Below are 20,819 nucleotides of genomic sequence, written 5' to 3' on the forward strand. Positions count from 1 at the left end.
AGACAAATAATACATAGCTACACAAATGGGGTTTATGGGAAAATATATAATTATCTTTTTTCTGTTTTCCGATTTCAGTATTCGGCGGAAAACTTGATGTTATGCACCCGCCTTATTTTCTGTCTCCATCCAGTCCTACTAATCTAATATATTGAATGCACCTAGAGCATCCAGATACTTTGATCACTATTCTCCATTTGATAACTCTTCTAGCAATTCCTATTCATGTCTTCGGAACTTATTGCATTTTATTCAAAACTCCGAAATCAATGGAATCTGTTAAACTTATTATGCTTAACTTCCATGTTTGGTGTATGGTTTTAGACTACGGCATTACTGTTTTAACAGTTCCATATTTATTATTTCCGGTGCTTGGCGGGTTTCCATTAGGAATACTGAAAGATATTGGCGTTCCTATTGAAGTTCAGAGCTATGGTATTTTGACCCTAGTTGCAGGTGGGAAAGATTATTAGATTAATTGGTATTTGGAGAAAGTGTGGAAATGTCATTAAATATATCTACTAAAAAAAGTTGTATCACTATCTAGCAGCTTTGATAATTTTTATTAAGCTTCAGGAATTAACTCAAATTTCAAAACAGAAATTCTCGATAAATCCAAAAAATGGTTCTTAAAACTTTTTTTCAAAATACATGTATTGTTTTTGCTTTAAAGCCGACCAAAATCATTAAAGAAAAAATTAAATGTTGAAAAAACATTTGAGAAGACAATTTCATATTATAGTTGTTTCTGCTGCCGCCATAGACATAATTGAAAACCGATATTACATAGTTTTTGCTCAAAACACAAAATGGCGTCGTTATCGTATTATACTAACAATTTTCAATTACTCGTGTTCACTTGCGTGGACTTTGCCAGCATTCATCCTTCTTCCAGATCAAAATACTGCAGCACCTGGAGCTTTGAGAGTGAGCGTCTTTTTCCGAATATAACAATTTTATATCAAAAATTTAGATTCTTGAAAAATTCGGCACTGTGCCAGAATATATACGAAAAGCCCCGATTTTCGTAATTTCTTTTGATTTACGGACTATAACTCTTCCATGTATGATAATAGCGGGTTTTTTTGTGGTTGAGGTCGTAGTGTTTGTTGTTGTAATGACTCGAGGCATGAGCAAACTAAAACAAACTGCAAGATTTTCCAAGAGCACTCTCAAAATGCAAAGAAATTTTCTAAACGCAATTTATATCCAGGTCAGTATTCTTCCTAGTTTTCCTAGTTTCCTAGTTTTAGTACAATTTCTCAGTTAGTGTCGTGCCATGCCTTCTTTTTTACTCTATGTTTTCTGCAGTAACTCCGCTAGTTTTTTTTTCAAAGTATAAGTATGTAGATTCGTTTGTTTAGAGTAGCTTGTAAGGTTGCAGGCAATAAATATAGGTGTGCCTGCGTGGCTTTTTCGTATATAAAAACATTTCAAAATTTGGCTTCTCTAGGTATCAGTCTACATAACAAGCATCCAACTTCCAATATTCTGGTTTATCGTTTCAATTCTTGCTGATGTTCATTTCCAAGCTATAAATAACTTGGGATTTGTGATGTTCTCATTCAATGGAGTGGTTTCTACGGTTATCATGATATGGATACACAGGCCGTATCGAGATTTCTGCTTGAAAATTGTAAAACTAAATAAATTGTCTAATAATGCAGTTCATGTGGATTCCGGCGGCACAATTCATTCGGTGGCTCCTCGTGTAACCTCTAATGCATATTAATATAATAATGTTTATTCTCGTCTATTATGTCTTTATGATCTCCATTGCCTTATCGTTTAAAAATCTATTACACGTGTCTCAATTCAAACATGGAATGTTTTGGTTTTCTGCTGGTCCCGCAGTGCCCTTTCAAATCTCCTGTTGAAAGTCGTCGGCCTCTTCGTTGGAATACTGAGTCGGAGTCAAGCTGATCGGCACTGTGATGCATAAATCCAAGATTTGAATGTGATCCCTAAAGTATAGAATAAATATGTAATTGTAGTTTTTACAACTTGTTGTATAAAAGTTGCATTGACGTTTAGTTTTTCAGACAGGATACTGAACGCTACCCATACTGAAATAGAGGTTTCTAATTGTAGGCAGGCACATTCTCATGTCAACTAGTCTACACCATGCCTCCTTGCCTATTTTTTAGTCCAAAGTTATATTCAAAACTTACCATTTCCGCCATGTAATCGTCTTGAATATCATCATCATTCGCTTTGTCAACCTTATCTGCTTGGACTTTCAATTCATTAAGTTTCTTATCAAGAAGGTCACTAAATAGTGTGTAAAGTTGATCAATGTTCTCACCAGATTGCATAAACTGTAAATTATTGCATTCAAATCTATGCCTCAAAACGTGTCAACTTACTCTGGCCAACTGAACATCTTTCGGAGTAACTGTAGTTTGTTCCGGGGCCACTCGAACTTCACTTTTAACTTTTTCCAGTCGTTTATTTTGCAGTGTACTTTTCACTTTAGTAAGCTTGATCGCGTCCTCCAGCGTAATTTTCTCATATGCTCTGATAATTGATGTGGCGTCGAAGCTTTGTCGTTTTTCATGCCGCATAAGTACTGGTTTGATAACTTTTGCATTGAAACGTTCAAAGCTAGAAAAAAATAAATTTAAGTTTGTTTTTTTTATGTTCTAATCTGAATCTCTCAAGCTTTGCTACTCACTTCTCAATAAAACTATAATGACCACGTTGACCCGCAATGTCTTCAACACCCGACATCATATAGTCTAAGTACTTGTTATAAACACTCTCCACCATTGTTGCTTCTCTATGCTCCTTCTTCTTGACATTTAGGCAATTTACTAAAGGCCTGATAGTAATTCCTTGAAGGAATACCGTGAAATAAATTACACAAATTGTGGTAGTAATGAACATTGGTTTAGCTTGAATTGATGCTGGAATAGAGACAACTAAACCGTAAGCGATTGCTCCACGAAGTCCTCCATATGATAAAATAAATTGATCTACCACTTCGAACTTTTTGGCGCGGAATTTGTTCAGGATAAAGCATTGAACAATAATTCCAATTGCTCGATATATTAAGCAAAACACCAATGTTGCTCCAATAAATATGAAATCCACGTGGTGTTCTGATGTGAGTGTGGAGAGACCCAAAAACATAAAGATGACAGTTTCAGAGCATTGTGCAAGCATTTTGGTGAAATATTTCACGGAGTTGGTGGCTGCCTCGGTGATGTTACCCTTTATGTATTGCTTCATAAGCATTCCGCAAACAGCAATACTGAAAATATTAGCACAATTGTTAAAATATTTTAAAGCTTAAAGTGCGCTAAATTTTAATAAAAATGAATTACTTGGCTTTTTCTGAATCCTTTTAAACACTTTTTAAAGGTTAATTTTTCAACTTACGCAATAATCGAAGACAGTGATACCATTTCAGCTGTCAAATAAGCCATGTAAGGAAGTAAAAATATAAAAACTGGAGCTAGAATTTTGATTCCTTGAGTGTACCTTTAAAATTATTTATATTTTTTTGAACAAAAAATAAAAATAACTTACTTTGTTGCCAAACTTGTAGCAATTGCGAAAATGATTCCAATTGCTGCTCCACCTAGAGCCACCACAAAGAAAGATAGACCTCCTGTAGCATAATCCCAGGGAGACAAGTTTTCGGAACCGATTAGTGCAAAACTTTTGAACATTTGGTATAGGACCTGTAATTTTTTTTGTAGATTTAACTAATTCTGTTTAGGAAAAAGGTATTTACACTATATGAAAACTCACCACAGTGACTCCATCATTGAAAAGAGCCTCTCCGAATACATTAATAAACAGAAATTCATTAACATGAATCTCTTCGAAAATTGCAATCACAGCAACTGGATCCACGGCTGAGATTAGAGCAGAAAAAACGAGAATTTCAAAAGTTGTGAACGGCATCGTGAAAAGTTGGTACTTTGACATAATAAGAAGTGAGCCACCAATGGCGAATGTGTTCCAAAGTGTGCCGAGAACTGAGAACACAAGAACAGAATCAAAGTTTTTAAATAAAGCTCGATTTGGCATGAAGTAACCTGAAAGATGATTTTATTTTTCTTGAACTTAAACATGGGCTCGCGTTTTCATGAAAAAAAAAGTTTGTAAAAATAGTATGGGTAAAATTTTGTGCTAGTTTGAAACGAATGAGAAGATAACAAAAAATCCCAATTTCCAGAATATTTCTAACTTACCCGCATCAAAAATAATAGGAGGAAGAAGGTATAAAAAGAAAGCATGTGAGTCCAAATGGACTCCGCTCAGCGTTGTTTGGTTTAGAAAGTACCCAAGTCCCAAACCCACGATAATAAGTAGAGATGAATCGGGTAACCATTTTGAGAGTGGTTTCATCAAGTTGAACACTGAAAATCTCAGATATTTATAAAATTAATTTTCAGATGAACAAGGCCGTCATTGCGCCTGATGCAAAGGTAAAATTTAATTTAACAAGTAGGAGGTTTGTAATAAAAATCAAATGGTAACTTACAAATCTTGGCCAGTGATGCAACCAAAAGCCATGTCGTAATAACATAAACCTTGTGAATATGATCCCAATTCCAATGGAATAACTGAAAAAAAGTTGCCTTTATGTTAAGATGTCAACTTGAAATTTGAGTTGAAAGTGTACCTCTGCAAGCCCATAATCACGAACTTCCATCTACTAACTAATCCATTATCCCAGAATCTTATCAGTTCTATTTAAGGGAAATCCATATAGTCTTTGATTTTTCGACGTTCAAAACTAGGATACTGATGACGTCATAATGATGGATCGGATGACATCAGTTGATAAATGAGTTCAAATTGTGATAAATCGGGAAAGATCCGGATTTTCGTATAGTTGTTATGTATTGGAGAATACACGCAAAAAGAAGCAGTGAAAAACAAGAAATTGTTGGTTTTTGGACTGATGATTGTTTGTGGTTTATCGACTATAAGCTACTAAAATGCTTCAAATGTTTCAATTTGAACGAGTTGTAAAAAATTGTAAAAAATACGGAAACTTAATAATTTTCAAAAAAAATCTTGAAAGTTTTTCTAATAGTAAGTGGAGAGATTAAAATTTTGAAAACCAAAAAATTTAATATCTACTTTTCGAATCACAGTATGCAATTTCCTGGCTTTCTTTTATTTTTCAATAATGTTCCATCAAATTTGCAGGAGAGTTATGTTTGAAAACAAATTTGAATACTACAATTTTGTTTGAATTTTTTTTTGTTTTTTGTTGACAACACTTTTTAGCTTTTCCAGAATATGTGTGAAGTTATCTGTGCTGGATATTTTAATGAGGTTTCTTTGTTGTGTTTAAAAATTGAGAGTTTTTGGTTTTTTTATTAACTTGTCTAACTGAATCAATCTAATTGAATTTGACGGTTTTTCTGATTCCTTTTTAATTCTCTACAATTGTTCGAAATTAATTCAACTTACTTTATATCTCCAATTTTAATTCCTAAACTTTCATTTTGTTTTTAAATCAGTTTCGAAAAAAAAACACGATTTGTAAATACCGTATTATTTCAGGTTAAGAACACTGCAATTAGGATTTTTTTTTCGAACAAAAACTTTTTTTGCACCAAAACTTACCTGAAAACCGTGTTTGGCTTCTTTTTTATCCACTTCGTCTGCTGTTGCATAGCATATCAGCAAGAACACAAATAATTTTGACAGCATCTGCAAATTTTCAAATTTTTAGGTAAAAAAACCTATCAAACTAGAAGCAACTTTTCAAACAAAAATTTGATTTTGAACTATTAAAAAGTATGCATTAACATAAGTTTCAAAAGGCATCGCCAGAAAAAAAAAATCGAAAAGTCATCAATACAATGTAGGGGGCTATAAAAACAACAGTGCCTTGTCTACGATGAAAAAAAGAGAAATCGTAACGTCCCAATTGATACACACATCGTCTTCTGTTACAAGGTAACAATAAAGTGAATCAAAGGTTAAAATGAGATACTGATGATAAACTGATACAATTTGAAAGTAATTGTGTTACAAGTGACGTCATTTGGAAGTAGAGATTAATTAGTTTTCTTGAGTTAGATTTAAAGTTGTAAGTTTTTTAAATTTAAATTTTTCTAAATTTACCAGTAAGCAAAAAATCTCGAAAGGGACGCATTTAAATTTTAAATTTTGAAATTTTTTCCCTCGTGAATGCGGATTCCCGTCCAATCTCTCGTTTTTTTTACTACAAAAATTAAGACTTGATTTTGGTAAAACTATTCCTTCCGTAATACTAATTCTTTCAGAATCGTAAAGCCTACTACAGTAATCTTATCATACTCTACCGTGCCATCACAATACCTGATAAATTCGGAAATGTCGCAGCAAGACCCAACGTGTCTAGAAAAATTTTCGCAGTTTTATACAATAAAATGTTCTCATATTGCAAAAAAACTTTTTCTCACAATAAGAAAACAATGATTTCCAAAGAAGAGTTATTGAGGAAATATTTAGATAGAATGGTCAACCAAAAAAAAATCAAGCATTCTTAGAATCTTCGTCTGTAAGTGACTCATATCCTCAAAATAATTCCTATGTTTTGTTTAATTATTTTTCTTTTTTTCAACATTTTGAGAAAAAAACCAAGACATTAATGAAATTACAGTTTTTCCAACAAACTAAAAGTATTCAATCAAGAAAATAACAAAAAAGTGAAATGAAGCTCAATTCATTAACTTTTAAAATTCAAAATTTGGTTTGAGTAAACCTCCAGTTGAAGCGTAATAATTACCAAAATTCTATCCATATATTTTTAGAGATATTTTAACGAACTTCAAACATGCAAATTAATCAATTTTGGTTTTTTTTTAAATATACACATTATTTAAAGAAATGAAGCTGTTTTGAAAATATAATTAAGAACAAAAATGTACATAAGTGCATTTCAAAAACATTATTGAGCCACGTTGGTTATGAAAACATTCAAAAAATGCCATTGAAAACAAAAATTCTGTCTGAAAGTATACAGAAACTTTTTTAAGTTCTACAACACTTTCCACATCGATAGAGATATTTTTTGAAAATTAGAAATAATTTTTTTGGAAATCTTTTGATATACCCAGAACAAATATATTATGTTGTTTTTGGGAAAACATCTGAAAACGTAGAATTCCACATGGCGCTGTAAACAATGAAAGCTTCTTGTAAGCTTCAATACAAAATATTTCCCTTATATTGTATTAATTCCATATACTAACGGTTTTTCCAAATAAACATTTAAAAAACACCTTATGTGTCTCAGATTTCCGCCACAAAGGTTGAAAAAAGGTTGAACCTTTTTAGGAACTGCTAATCTCTGAAGTTTTCAATGTGTTTCATTTCAGTAAATATACAATTTCATCCATATGTACAATAAATACATCAAATAAAAATTATTAATCAGAAAATTCCTCTTTGTCGAACAAATATTCTCCGAGTCCTGGGCCGGCTCTCTTGATATTTGCAATGTAGCGAGCAAATTCATTGATCGAATGTACCTTAATAAACGTTATAAAAATAGGAGTTTAAACTGAAAATGCCAACCTGCTCTTCCAAATACTTCTCCTGAATGTAATTTGTCAAGTGCGCGTCATTGCGTTGTTCGGCGATTCCATGAAGCTTCAACAAAGATGCATTATTGGCTCTCTCTAGAGCAAGTGCGGCTTCAAATGCTTCAAGGACAGTTCCCCACTCGTCTTTCTCTGGCTTCTGAATGTTCTGCATGGCAACACGTCCTCCACGGACAGCTTGAATTCTCATGAGCTCTGTGGCATGGCCACGCTCCTCATCCGATTGCTCCTTGAAAAATTTGGCAATGTTCCGAAGTGCGATATCATCACGATCGAAGTGTGCAGACATCGATAGATAGACATAGGAGGCGTAGAGTTCTACGTTAATCTGGAAAGGTAATTTAAGCTTTTAATTGAGTAATACTTCTAATTTTAAAAGCATTTCAGTGTTAATTTCGTCCAGTTCAAAAGCAAGCTCAGATAGGATTTTTATTGTAGACGCTTTCAGTCTCACGTGCTCGTCTATCTACTGCCGCCTATTCTGTATATTTTTTTTGGATGACTGGCATAAGAGCAAAGAAATCATCGACGCTGCCATGATCAAATTGCGCTTCTTCAGGTACTGTCTGCCTGCCCTTGTTCGTTAAAAAAAAACAAAATGTTGCCGGTTGGAAAAATAAGCGTGTGGTGTGTTTCAATGTTTTTATTAATCAGTTAAATTCCTAATTTAAAGTAACCAGACATCAGTGATTAATTTTCTCACGACACATCCTCTCTTTTTCTAAATCTCTTCTCAATTTCCAACCTTCCTAATATATTTTTCCCATTTGTCAAAACAATGATCATACCTGTTTATTGACGGCCGCTTCGACTTCATCGTGATAGTTTTGACGAGCTAGAGACATGACGATTTACTTGGCAGAAAATATAATGACTTGATTACGTGTCCGGGACTGTGGGTGTTTTTAAACTGGACAACTCTGGGGGCGGAGTTTGTGATTGTGATCATTGATAAACTGATTATGATTTTTGCACATTACATATTGGCAACGAAAGGGTTCTTGTTTACAGAAACATGCGTTTCAATGAACTAATATGGAAACCTAAGTGTTGAAGTACATTTTGAGAAGCTTAACCTTCTGTAAGAAAACTACATCCAAGGATCGCCGAATGAAAATAACTTTTTGCAGAAGTGTGATGTCCCTTTTCGCCTGGCTTTCTAGCGTCCACATTCACATTACATTTTGATTTTAATATGATGCTTCGTAAACTCATACTTGTCCTGTACTCAAAATTTTTAAACTTAGATATAGGTTATAAACTTGAAAAGTGTTTTTTGGGAGATAAATTATACCAGTATTGTTAGAACGTTTCCAGTGAACGCCCTAAATTCTGAAATAAAAAGTTCCGGTTTTTCCTGATCCAAACAAAACCCAATTCTCATCAAATGATGATCTACACTTTCTTAACGTTGATGTATGGTTGTCTCGGCATCACATGAGCTGCCCTAAGACATGTTGATTAGCATTTATTTTGGCTACGTGCATCAAAATTTAGTGATAACAAACGGTACGTGCCGCTCTTATCATTGGCTACGTGAGCTGTTGACAGTCAAAAGTTGGATGGAAAAAGTGATATAGTTTAACAAAAAAAATTTAAATATTGCGTCAGAATATTGATACTTTTGAATTAGGATGGTTCAGGTTAAAGCGAAATTCAAAAAAAAAACACTGAAAACTGAGCAGACCATTTAATAACTTGAACAAGTATCAAAAATTACAAAAAAACACTTTTCAGTGGAACTGTTTTTTCACAGGCAAAGCGGAAAGTGCCCAAAACGGTCCGTTCACGGACCGGGAACGGCTCAAATTAAAGAACAGTTCACGGTTCGATTCCCGGTCCGTCAACGGACCGTAATTGAACCGTAAGGAGACTAAAAAATGGGAAAATTTTTTCACCCTCCAGCTGCCCCCTTTTTCTTTCCCAATGCTCCAAGCTCCGGTCTTCCTCCAGACCGTCTTCCGGTGATCCTTCGTTGTAGCAATTCTATCTGCCTCAGCCGGGGTTGAACTTGTCCACTGCCTGTCGATTGATTACTGGCCCATCACCTTTCCGTGTGGCCATTCGCGCACGCGAGGAATATCAAGAGACTTCGCATAAATAGCGATCAGCGCATTTTCTTCTGGTTTTCACGGCTTACACCAACTTTTTCGATTGTATTTTCAGTAGTTTCTGATTCTCCATCTTGCCGTTGGACTTATATGAAAACGAACGATAACAATTGACAGTTTCGTGTAGTCCAGAACTTATTTCGCATATTTCTCAACATCTACCTATTTGTGCTCCATCTACTTGTAATACAGAAATGGTACTTACCATATTTCCTCTATTAGTCTTGCATGCAAGACTAATTTTCGATTGGACCGTAGGGTTGCAAGACTAATAGAGGAAATAAGGTATATGCGTTCTACTTGAATGATACCTTAATTTCTTAAAATACACACGGAACAGAAACGATATCAGGAATGATTCCAGAATGTATTGTTAGTAAAATATTTTATGATATTTCAAAAAATGCTCCTGTTGCTCAGCTGAAGAAGACCAGCAGAGAGAGAGTGAACGTTGCGTATACACAGTATCTACCCAATTGTGGCATTTCATCTTTTTTATTGATATTTTTATATACATTAATATAACCTCTTTTACACACAATGTTCTGCTTAATAGCCTCAGTTAGATCGCATGCGATTACGGGCCGCGTACGGACCAGTCGGACAGATGATAGACAAAATGGTTGCCCAGAGGAATTTTTTTTTCATGAAAATTGAGTTTTTGAAGTACCTACAATGCTATTTGGTTCATTGTAGCCAGTTGGTTAATTTTTTGCCTGATTCAAGGTTTAGTTTTAAAAAGTGCAGTTTTGCCGACCGGGACGGGTAATTTACGGACCATCTACGGACCGGCTACGGCCAAACTACGGATGATCACCAAAACGGAGGATAATACGAAAAAATTTTTCATGAAAATGGAGTTTTTGAAGTGCCGAAGAGAGAAGGAGAGGGTACTCTCCTTTAGCTAATTTCAGCACTTTTTCCGTGCTAGAACCTGAAATTTTCAAAAACAAAAATTTGGTGCCCGGGACGGTTCATTTACGGTCCGTCTACGGGCCGGCGACGGACCTTCTACGGACCGGAAACGGCCCAACTACGGCTCAAGAGCCATCTCGGTCGGTAAATGTGGTGTTTGCTCTAAATAATGCATTTAACGACGTAAAAATGCTTAAATTAGCCAACTGGTATCATAGGTATTAAAAACAATTCGTTTTCTTAAAATCCATTTTTTCCTCTTAATGGCCATTTTTTACATTCCCCGTAGTTTGCCCGTAATTGGTCCGTCCCGCTATTCATATCCGTAGTTCACCCGTTAATGGTCCGATCCCGGTCCAAGATCCGTAAACGGACCGTACCCGCTTTGCCTGTGTTTGAAATCATAGAAAAACCCGCATGATTTGTTCACCTCTGCACAAATCACGACAGATTATTAATTGATTCACAAAATTTCAATGTATCTTTTTGAATTTCCGTATTCTACTTTTTAATCTGTCCAGGGATTTGTCGCCTCGGTAAAAAAGCCCGCCACCATTAAAATCATACCGAATCTACCATGCAGAGGTGTCTTTTTCCCATTGTATTTTGTGCACTGGAACTTTTTTCTATTGTAGGTACTCAGCAGGCATTCGGAGTAAGTTGTGGGTTTTCTGAAAAATATAAATGCTGCTGCCACGTGGCTCTCTTTCATTATAATTTTCGTTCAAAAAATTGACCTGAAAACACCTTCTTAATAATATTTAAACTATTTCTTAGATTTTTTTTTTTTTTTTTTTTTTTTAATTAAAACGTGTCTACCACCCATGAGCACATGATTCAATACGTTATTGTGTAAAATTTCAGTCTGTATCGTAAATTGCCATCCAGAAAATTATTCCCCATGCAACGGATGCAAATGCATTTGCTGTAAGTCTCACTTATAGTTGTTCAATTATGAAAAAACAGTTCAGCTTGCTCAAGGTCTCAACCAAAATATTGGAAATTTTCCAGTCATGCGAAACCTCGTAAATAAGTTTTTCAATCAGAATAAAGCAGGAAAACCAAACCCAAAGACATTGTCGCTTTATGTCAATTCTACGTACAGCAAGCAGAAGCTTATCGCGCTGGTGAATAATGTTGGTTTTGTTCTAAGAAAATTTCAGACGAAAAGATCAAAATTCAGAGACAATCAGTCACTCAATGGTGGACACAGGACTTGATACCAGGCATCACAAAGTTCTTCGATAAGCCTACTGCAATCCTGGTAAAATATAAAACTTTTCAAACAAATTGTATTCTGATTATATAAGTGTCCCTTTACAGTTAGATTTCTTTATTTCTACGTTTAGTTTGATGTTAATGTACCAACGAGGTCATTTTCTAAAACATCCGCTGTAACCCCATGCTGCGGAGTAAAAATAAAAAAGATGTAGAAAAATAGTTGTTTTTGTTAGTTTGTGAGATTAGAAAATTAATTATTTTATTTTAGCACCGAGACCTCTATGCGTACTTTGACAGCCGATATGCTAACGACTTCCTCTATACCCTGACCTACTGGTACTTGACGGTTCTCATGAAGGTCGCCGATCTTCCTGATGATGAATATTATGTTTTTGCGGATATCATCGACAACAGTCTAGATGCACGAATGAATAAATCCGATGCAATTGCTTTTCAGGTTTACACTAGAGCCTTTGAAGCAAACCACAATCAAACCCTACAAAAAGGAAAATGGTGAAAAACATTTGCATTCATTTTTTTCTGAATAAATTTATCTCGGCAGAACCAGTAAGCAGAAAGATTATAATAATACGATTATGAAATGTTTTTGTTTAACATAATGATACAGCACAAAGATTAATTATTACTGAACAAAAAAATGTTCAATTATACAAATCTGCGGAAAATTAGAAAAATAAACCTAAAAATTGTTAAAGAAATGCATTCAAATCTGAAATTACTGGCGTTTCATATTGTCATACACGTTCACAAGCTTTAAATAAACTTGAAAAAAATCTATTTTAATCGTCATTTGTCTCAATTTTATGACAACTTGTACTAAGTTAGGATTTTAACATTTTATGAAATTGTGTCATGTAGTTGGAAAGCCAGCTGCTAGAAATGTTAAAATGCGAGGGTGGGGAAGTTGTTCACTGAAGAGATACAAGATCACACAGCTTCCTGAAATTTTTGATCGGAACTAAACATTCCACAAGATTTCATACTACAACTTGAAGAGCAACAGATGTGCAAGGGTCAGGAGATCACAACACAATTTTGAAAACAACGCAACTAGACTTTCGCAAGTTTTGGGTGGGTACTGGGAGGAGACATGGAACTGGAAGTATAAAAATCAACAGGCAGCGTGAAAACTTCAAAAAGTTGCTATTCGGTCTCTACTGGCATTGTCATGTGTAAGTTATTTTCCAATTTAAACGAAACTATGTGTATTACATACATGTCGACAAAGATAGTCTAGTATTATAATGAATGTTAAAAAATTGTCTTTCAGCTCTTGAAGAATTCAAAAAGCTCAGGAATGAGATAAAAGAGCTTAAAAATGCAGGCAAACACGAAGAGTTTGTCGAAAGATTCGCCGCCAAGGACGCTACCTTCCTCGCACCATTCCACGACCCAGTGACCGCTGCAGATTCAATTAGCTTGGCCAAAAGTGACGATCTTGCACCTCTTGTCAAAGCTGACTTTGAGATGACAACTGACGAGGTCACACAAATTGGAGACGTTGTCATCGAACGGAACACAATTATTGTCAAGCTTCCATCTGGTGACAAAACTGGATGGGCTTTGAGTGTCTGGGTCAAGGAAGATGGAAATTGGAAGATTCGTAATTCGTGTGTCACTTTCAAGGCTCCAGCACCACAATAAACTTTTGCTCATATCGTGAAAAATTTGAAAATAAAATTCAGCTTATATTTTTCCTTAACCAGTAAAAACATTAAAATGAAAGTTGCATTTTCAACAATTTCAATGTCAAAATATTATTTGTGGATGCGGAAAAAACAGTTTTATGAAAAACGAGTTGTTTAATATAATAGTTATAGGTACTACAGTTCATTTTTATTCAAAAAATAATAGTTGTATGTCAAATATCTTGTATTTAAAATTGAATCAAGTCTATTACGATTGTAGTCAGGTACTCGTTGAGTTTCTATACTTGCATCTCTTGTCATTTACAAGAAATCCTCCTCCGACAGATCCCAATCCAACGTTTTCGTATTTGACTTCATCAGCCGACATGTCTATTTCACCAATGTCGAAAATCTAGGAAAATGTCAATTAAGCTTATACCTTTTTCACCACAATTACCTTGGTTGGAGTACGTGTTGGGGAAACAAATTCTGTTGGAATCAAGATTTGCAAAGCCGAGTCTGTGCATTCTCTGTCCGCAAACTAAAAAAAATATTTTCAAATGTGAAGTTATTGTTTGCAAACTCACGACAAAGTTATCAACTGGTTTACAATAATTTGGCGCGTAGAGATAAGGTGTGAAGTGGGGCCAGTCTTTTCCAAAAGTTTTAACAGAGAAGTTTCCATCTTCATCAGTAAAAAGTGATTCCATCAGAATATCGGTTAACACTGAAAATATTCTGTTAACCCTGAATGCACTAAATATGAATATTACTGTAGTTTTTCTCATAGATGGAAACACTTTCATTGGCGTATGGCTTCCCACCGCACATCAAGCGACCGCTGACGTGGAACGATCCTTCGCCAATGGAATTGACAATAGGGAACCCAAGAGAAATGAGCAATATCTGAAAAATTAGGGTATTGATTGAATTGTCATGCAAATTTCGAGTTAATAAAACGAGTCTGCATGATATTTGAGGTTTCCTGTTTTTGTTTAAATTCTATGTGAAACAACTTTGTGCTCACATTACTCACCAGCTTCCACATGTCGCAACGTAATTCCGGCGCCAATTTCGGACGAAGCTCTGTTTAATTTTTGTTGTTGAAATGGAAGGAACCAACTGCAACAAAAAATCTGAAATTTGGCATGTAACATTAAACGATTTAATTTGGAATTTGAATACAATAATGCGTAAAAAAATGGAACAAATAACATACATATTTTAAGACTTGCCAGCGCAAACAACCTATGAAAAATGACAAAAATTCTTGGAAAATACTGGTTCCTTGTTCAGCTTGATCAGGGGCAGCAAAAATTGAAAGGAACACAAACATGATTTAATAAGCTTTAAATTAGGTTTATATTCAATTTTATTTTGAAATCAGATTTTCAGTTGGCGGAACAAACTTGATTTCTAGGAAAAAATATTTCGTTTCTGTTGACAAAGATCAGAAATGTCGGTTTTTGTACAATTTATTCTCGGCACATCTGAAAAACATAAAGCATATGGCCACATAAAATTATTTCCAAGTCCGCCCGACAAACACCTGGTGGCAATTTCGAGCTAACTGAGAAAAGCACATGTTCCGTGATTTTTATGGTTTTTAAAAAACAGGATTTTTTGGGCTCAAAGATTAGTGAAGCCTCACTTTCAGATTTGAATGGAAAAACCATAAATGTACTTTTCAGACGAAAAATATCTTCTAGAACTATTATAATTTCGATATATATATTTTTTATAATTTGACTGGAATAAAATGGAACTGAAAATAATAATAATAATAATATATTTCTGGACAAATAATAATTATAGGGATGAGAACTAGGTTTAATTGCTCTACAGCAGATTACGTATCCGAGATTTTATATTGTGATTTTTTTAACATTGAAATTTAGAATGGATCCTGGAAAAGACTCCAAGAAAAAATCTGAAAAGGCTTGTAGTTTCATTGAATTATTTGAAGTTTAAAAATTTATGAATTTGTATCACTCTGCGAAAATCGGAACGCCAGAGGGCATGTAGGCAGACAGGCATGATCTCTCAAATAAGCCTATAAATGACCTCCTTTAAGGTCACTACAATTGTGGCATTTTCAGTAACCCGACAGCTTTATAAATACCTGAAAATGTTCTAGTTTTGAACTTCAATCATATGTTCTGTAACCAATTTTTCAATCAAAGTTAAAGGTCTGCTGGATAGGTAATGTAGACTCCGTGACTAACTCCCACACTCTTTTGGAGGAAAAGTATCAAGAATCAAGTCAAAACGGACTAATCACATCTACGAGACAATGAAATTATGAATAACTTGTGAGGAAACCACCTCCAGAAAAAAACTCCAAAGAGTACATATAACTGCTGAAAAAATATTTCTTGTTTTTGTTTTTAATTTTCTTTCAGAAAAAAATACAACCTTGCTCTGAAAAAGTTAGATTAAAAATTGGAAATCAGACACTATTATTCGAGAGAAAAGTTCAAATTGGATTTGATTCTTGGAATAACTAATTAGAATATGACATATGTCAAAAACAAATCATAAGCAGGAAATGAATTATATATTCAAAAACTTACAATTAGTGCATAAATTAAGGGTTTGTCCCGTACTTGATACGCAAAACGCTTTAAAAAACTAACACTTCGACAGTGTAAAATATAGTTTTCGATTTTTTTAAAACTCAAATTTCAATATTCAGTTCTTCAAAAACTAACTAAATTAGAACATCCGATTTGAAAAAGTTAACGATCCAAAAATGTAGCATGAAAGCTTGGCGACTCTTTTGGCAAGTTTTCAGCTTCTCTTTCAACATATTCTATTTGCAGCATAAATAGTGATTCCTTATTAAATATTATGCTACTGAAGGACTTCCAATGACGTTTGATTTTTGCAATAAAATAAGGTTTTTTAAAACTTAATTCTCTTTTGGTTTAACAGATTTTTTGAAAATTTAAGTGAATGCAAAAAGGTAGATTCGACGAAAATTATATTTGGAATTTCAACAAAAAACTGTGTTTTTAAAATAGTTATAATGAAAGAGTTGACTCGTTTGGCCGCTTTACATTTCCCATGTTTCTGCTCTATTTTTTTCTATTTTTCAGTTTTTTGTACAGTGATTTGAAAGTTTTCCCATTGACGCTATTTTCTAAAATATTGAAGAAGTTTCTGCAAAACCATGTTAACATATTTCAGCTCAAAATGCAAATTGAATTTTCTGACATCGACTTCACCACCCCGCATTTTCTAATAGAGCATTATTATATCAGCGGGACTATTTCAGTTTTGGTTAACTCCTTTGTTGTCTATCTTTTGTTGTTTCACAAGGGAAATATGGACACATTTCGATATTATGTGCTAACATTTCAGGTTGGAAACTTTTAAAAATTATTGATACAAACTTATTGTTTCAAGATTGCATGTTCCTTGTGTGACATTCATCTAGCATTTCTCATGCAGCCAGTGTCATTGTTTCCAGCTGTTGCTGGTTATTGCACAGGACTTCTAGCGTGGTTATTTTGATTTTCTCCTCATTTTCTTATGGTGCTGCTAGCATTTTTTATTGGATTTCAAGTCAATTCACTGACCATTTGTTTTTTGAAGAAACGTCAAGCAATATCAAGAATTAGTCAACAGTATGATGGGTCAACAATTCGATACAATGCAAGCGTATTCTTTTTTTCCTTATATACATTCACATACGCGGTGCCATTTTATTTTTCCAAATATACAAAAGAAGAAGAATATCATATAATTGATAGGGTATAGTCTTTTTTTGAAGAGAAGAAAAATGAAAAAATAAAAGGAATCTGATAATTAAAAACCTCACAATTCACATGACCTCTAGTACTATACTTTTTCAGAAGTATCAAATGTTCCGTCAGCAGTTTGAACTTTTAGCGAATTTCAATATATTTGAACTAAATATGATGATGATAATAGCAGTCAGTATGGCAATTCTTGGAAGCATTGTTTCTGTTGCAACAATATCAGTTTTAACCTTTCAAATGTACAGAATTCTTGTAAATTACCAATCAAACTTGTCAAGCTCAACTCTCGAAAAGCACAAGTCTGCAGTTAAAAGTTTGGTTGGTCAGGTGGGATTATAGAAATCAATTTATATTTAAACTTAATTTATCATTTGTTTACTCCAAATGTATATGTTAAAAGTTTTAATTTTTTATTTTTCAAATGTTTTTTTATTTCTCGTCACAAAAATTAGAAGTGGCTAAATTGTTTTAGAATTCTCGCGCATATGAGAATTTTTTGGGGCATTTTGACTATTTTTTTCTTCATTTTTCTCTATGTCTTTAAGTTGAGCCTCGTGAAAATTTCAACAACTACGTCAAACAATTTATATATTCGGTCTAAAAACCGATAATTTAATGTTCACTGAAAACTTTTTTATCGAAATTAAACTTGAAAAACATCATGGTGAAATTAAATTTTTAAATATATGTATATTTTCCAGTTTATGATAACACCAGTTGCAATTCTCCCACCAATGCTGATAATCACCACTATTTTTCTCCCATTCAAAGGAGTACAGAGTACGATTTTTAAAAATTGACACTTTGAATTTTGAGATCCAATTTTTCAGTATTTACATGTTACATGTTCATGACAATGACAACACATTCAACGTTGAATTGTCTCGTTGTCATTTTCACTTTCGCAGAATTTCGAGGATTTGTCATCTTTTGGACAAAGGAGGGAAAACGGCAACGACGTCGGAAAAGCGTTTTTCAAGTGGCAGGAAACGTGGCAGTAAAATCTTGATTCAAATTTAATATTTTATTTTATACCCAGTTAAAAAAAAATAAATTCTTCAAAACAAAAATTACAAACAAAAATTACATTGATAATTTTTTATTTTAAAAAACTCTACTACCCTAACTGTATTTAGGGTTACTGATAATTTCAATATTTTTTATAAATATTTATAGATCTCATATCTCATAGTTGTAATCATCGATCTATCATGCTCATAAATCACAATTGGAATTTTTTTTTGAAAAACTGGGGAGGGAATGGGGACAACTTAAAAACGGAGGCAGATAAAATTCTTAAAGTTTTCAAACTAGAACTAGGACGTGGGTAAAATTTGAGGAAAAAATTAGATGTTAGAGCTATTCAAATAAACTCTGATTAATTATTGTTTGGAAATAGTGTTGGTAGTAGTGTCTTCAAAAATTGCAATTGAAGTTGCATTGGGAATGCTTGCAGAGCCGGTAACTGAGTTGCCAGGAAGGTTTGGGTGATGTGAGCCATCTGCATTTGAAATGGATCTATGAGAACTGGAGGATTGATAACGTCTTCCAAAGAAGAAGTTGGCGATGAGGTTGCAGACATCGTTCGTGCTGATGATGAGTTAGAGCTTGAGCTCGGTGAAGATTGAAGGCTGAAAAAATATAAATTGGTTTTTTAGAAACTTCAACAGGAATAAGAGTTTTAGATGTAGTGCAGATGCCCGGATGTAGATGCTACAGTAGATCCTCGTTGATTGAGCTCTCGAAAATCGGAACCTGGAAAAAAATTTCGAAACCCCCAACCCCCAAAACGATGGTTTTTTTTACAAATTCCCTTCATACCTGAAATTCGACGTAGTTTCTTCAGAGCTCGCTAGAAGATTTTCAATGCTAAACAGCGGCACTCGTCTCATAGGTTCATTGGCTTTCGGGAAGAAATCGGGAAATGGTGCAAGTAATGGGGTATCTAGGAAACAGTAACGAGAGTCTTTCCCTTTAACCTGCAAAAAATTATGAGGGTACAGTGGGTTCTAGAAACTTTTATTGAAATTTATGTGCCGTTTAATATGCTTCCTATTATCAATCAAACGTACATAGTTTTTTGTGTTATTGTTGAGAAGTCTTTGAGCAAGATGATATATATATATTTGCCAAAAACTCTTCAAAAACCCCCAACTAACCTTCTTCAATGTGTTATTTGTGTAGAAATACCGAAGTCCTCTAGACATCTTATCATAATTCATTCCAGGATTTCCTGTGGCAGCTCCCCACAGCTCGGCGACTTTGTGCGGTTTAAGCATTTGAAATTCAAGAGTATCCTTGTTGCTCCAAGTGATAAGATCCGAGTGGGAATCGTCCTCAAGAAGACCGCGAAGAAAGTTCAAGAGACGTTGCTTTCCATTTGGAGATGTACGTTTGGAAGACATTTTAAAATCTGTAATGAGATAGTTAGAGATAAGAAAAAAGGTTAATAAAAGTTTAAAAAAACAGATTAAAATAAAAAATCGGAGCAAAAACAGATAACCAATCACTATGACTGAAAAAATATATAAATGATTTGCGCGGTGTTCATACCTAGGTGGGCGGTACACAGTGTTTATAGGCGGGGGATTGTTTTGAGTTTCCGTTGCCGACAAAGGACGGACTGTTAGCTGAGAAAGGAAATGTGGGGCTGCAGGAGAAGATGGTCAAGGCTGAAAATAGTACACTGGGATTTTTTTTGTTTTGATTTTGCCGACAATGGCATCTGAAAAAGTGGTTTTGGATAAGATAGTTAGTTTTGTTAGAAAAAACTACATTGGATTTGTTGAGTAGATCTTGGGAAATTTTTTGTATGAAATCTGTTGCAAATAGACATGAGTTTGAAGTTTGTTGGAAAATAATCTATGAAAAGGACTGTCAATTATTTGGAAAATGTATTTGTTTTTTTTTTAAATATAATTCATTGGCTTTGAAGAAAGTTTTGAAATTAAACAAGAAGATGCCTTTTAACGTTTTTAAGCGTTAGTATTTTCCAATAAAACTTTTTTCAAAGTTGAAACATTTATCTAATAGTAAGTGAGATATTTTTAAAGTTTAGAACCAATCACTCTCATTATTGCACACTCCAAGTTAATTGCAATCCCCGATTTCTCTAGCAATGTGCCCAAATAATAAGTATACTTCACTATTTCAAAAATTTTATCTGAAGAGAATTTAGATTAGAGAATACAAACATGAATTTCTAGGTGCTCTATTTCGAATGCCTCGAATATTCAATTTAAATAAATCGAGAATATTTCACAATTTTGCTCAAAACAGTTTCAGTGTTTTTTCATACTGAATCAACTTCCTCGTATTTGTAATATATATTTTGTCGTTCTCTATTATTTCACCTGCAAAAAAACAAGATAAGTAGGATTCATATTTTCAGTAAATTGCGGCAATTTCTGTATGAAACGGTGGCAATGTCCACCATGTAAAAGGGTGTCTGGAGATATCACCCTTTTCTTCTTGCCGACAGTTCCAGAATTTTTCACAACCAGCACCATTTTCCGTTGGTTCTCACCCAAACTCATCGCCTACAACGACAATTCACCGATATTTTATTGATCTCTAACTGACGGGCCTTGCCGACAAAGA

General features: G+C 34.1%; 7 protein-coding genes and 2 pseudogenes across 10 annotated transcripts; 5 read left to right on the top strand and 4 right to left on the bottom strand.

Moving 5' to 3' along the window:
- Positions 1-155: 155 nt before the first annotated feature.
- Positions 156-1,732, top strand: srh-268 (Serpentine Receptor, class H; the record flags this gene model as incomplete). The annotated part of the gene is made up of 4 exons (NM_072541.3): positions 156-456; positions 743-927; positions 974-1,213; positions 1,454-1,732. The coding sequence occupies 4 exons, from the start codon at positions 156-158 to the stop codon at positions 1,730-1,732; spliced, it is 1,005 nt and encodes a 334-aa protein (NP_504942.1).
- nhx-3 (putative Na(+)/H(+) antiporter nhx-3) lies at positions 1,731-5,679 on the bottom strand (the record flags this gene model as incomplete). 2 transcript variants are annotated; one of them, NM_001028564.6, is made up of 10 exons in its annotated part: positions 1,731-1,964; positions 2,172-2,318; positions 2,367-2,604; positions 2,675-3,253; positions 3,382-3,483; positions 3,532-3,686; positions 3,757-4,046; positions 4,203-4,370; positions 4,496-4,577; positions 5,593-5,679. In NM_001028564.6, 10 exons carry the CDS (start codon positions 5,677-5,679, stop codon positions 1,800-1,802), a joined length of 2,013 nt encoding a protein of 670 aa, NP_001023735.1. In that variant the 3' UTR covers positions 1,731-1,799. The 2 variants fall into 2 exon arrangements, with proteins under 2 accessions (NP_001023735.1, NP_001023736.1); NM_001028565.4 differs by lacking the exon at positions 5,593-5,679 and adding an exon at positions 4,637-4,862 and having other exon boundaries at positions 1,735-1,964.
- Positions 5,680-6,327: 648 nt separating this feature from the next.
- On the top strand, positions 6,328-6,432 carry C54F6.19 (SWIM-type domain-containing protein; the record flags this gene model as incomplete). Its single annotated transcript, NM_001307835.1, has 1 exon — positions 6,328-6,432. The coding sequence occupies one exon, from the start codon at positions 6,328-6,330 to the stop codon at positions 6,430-6,432; it is 105 nt and encodes a 34-aa protein (NP_001294764.1).
- Positions 6,433-7,308: 876 nt separating this feature from the next.
- On the bottom strand, positions 7,309-8,420 carry ftn-1 (Ferritin). The gene is made up of 3 exons (NM_072543.8): positions 8,348-8,420; positions 7,534-7,887; positions 7,309-7,487 (listed from the first exon to the last, which is right to left on the bottom strand). The coding sequence occupies exons 1-3, from the start codon at positions 8,402-8,404 to the stop codon at positions 7,386-7,388; spliced, it is 513 nt and encodes a 170-aa protein (NP_504944.2). The 5' UTR covers positions 8,405-8,420; the 3' UTR covers positions 7,309-7,385.
- A 2,742-nt stretch (positions 8,421-11,162) lies between these two features.
- On the top strand, positions 11,163-12,323 carry C54F6.16 (annotated as a pseudogene). Its single transcript has 5 exons — positions 11,163-11,240; positions 11,450-11,512; positions 11,557-11,721; positions 11,769-11,849; positions 12,075-12,323. Coding segments are annotated over exons 1-5 (636 nt in total).
- Positions 12,324-12,961: 638 nt separating this feature from the next.
- On the top strand, positions 12,962-13,549 carry F19F10.3 (DUF4440 domain-containing protein). The gene is made up of 2 exons (NM_072544.3): positions 12,962-12,999; positions 13,098-13,549. Exons 1-2 carry the CDS (start codon positions 12,996-12,998, stop codon positions 13,469-13,471), a joined length of 378 nt encoding a protein of 125 aa, NP_504945.2. The 5' UTR covers positions 12,962-12,995; the 3' UTR covers positions 13,472-13,549.
- A 47-nt stretch (positions 13,550-13,596) lies between these two features.
- Positions 13,597-14,601, bottom strand: ttr-10 (Transthyretin-like family protein). Its single transcript, NM_072545.5, has 5 exons — positions 14,492-14,601; positions 14,229-14,361; positions 14,043-14,182; positions 13,913-13,996; positions 13,597-13,867 (listed from the first exon to the last, which is right to left on the bottom strand). The coding sequence occupies exons 1-5, from the start codon at positions 14,501-14,503 to the stop codon at positions 13,736-13,738; spliced, it is 501 nt and encodes a 166-aa protein (NP_504946.2). The 5' UTR covers positions 14,504-14,601; the 3' UTR covers positions 13,597-13,735.
- Positions 14,602-16,650: 2,049 nt separating this feature from the next.
- sri-22 lies at positions 16,651-18,228 on the top strand (annotated as a pseudogene). The gene is made up of 5 exons: positions 16,651-16,818; positions 16,864-17,211; positions 17,313-17,546; positions 17,921-17,999; positions 18,050-18,228. Coding segments are annotated over exons 1-5 (1,008 nt in total).
- Positions 18,229-18,310: 82 nt separating this feature from the next.
- On the bottom strand, positions 18,311-19,634 carry ets-7 (ETS domain-containing protein ets-7). Its single transcript, NM_072546.4, has 3 exons — positions 19,379-19,634; positions 19,041-19,198; positions 18,311-18,850 (listed from the first exon to the last, which is right to left on the bottom strand). Exons 1-3 carry the CDS (start codon positions 19,622-19,624, stop codon positions 18,598-18,600), a joined length of 657 nt encoding a protein of 218 aa, NP_504947.2. The 5' UTR covers positions 19,625-19,634; the 3' UTR covers positions 18,311-18,597.
- Positions 19,635-20,819: the final 1,185 nt, after the last annotated feature.

This window comes from Caenorhabditis elegans, chromosome V (assembly GCF_000002985.6).
Source record: "Caenorhabditis elegans chromosome V".
Lineage (NCBI taxonomy): Eukaryota > Metazoa > Nematoda > Chromadorea > Rhabditida > Rhabditidae > Caenorhabditis > Caenorhabditis elegans.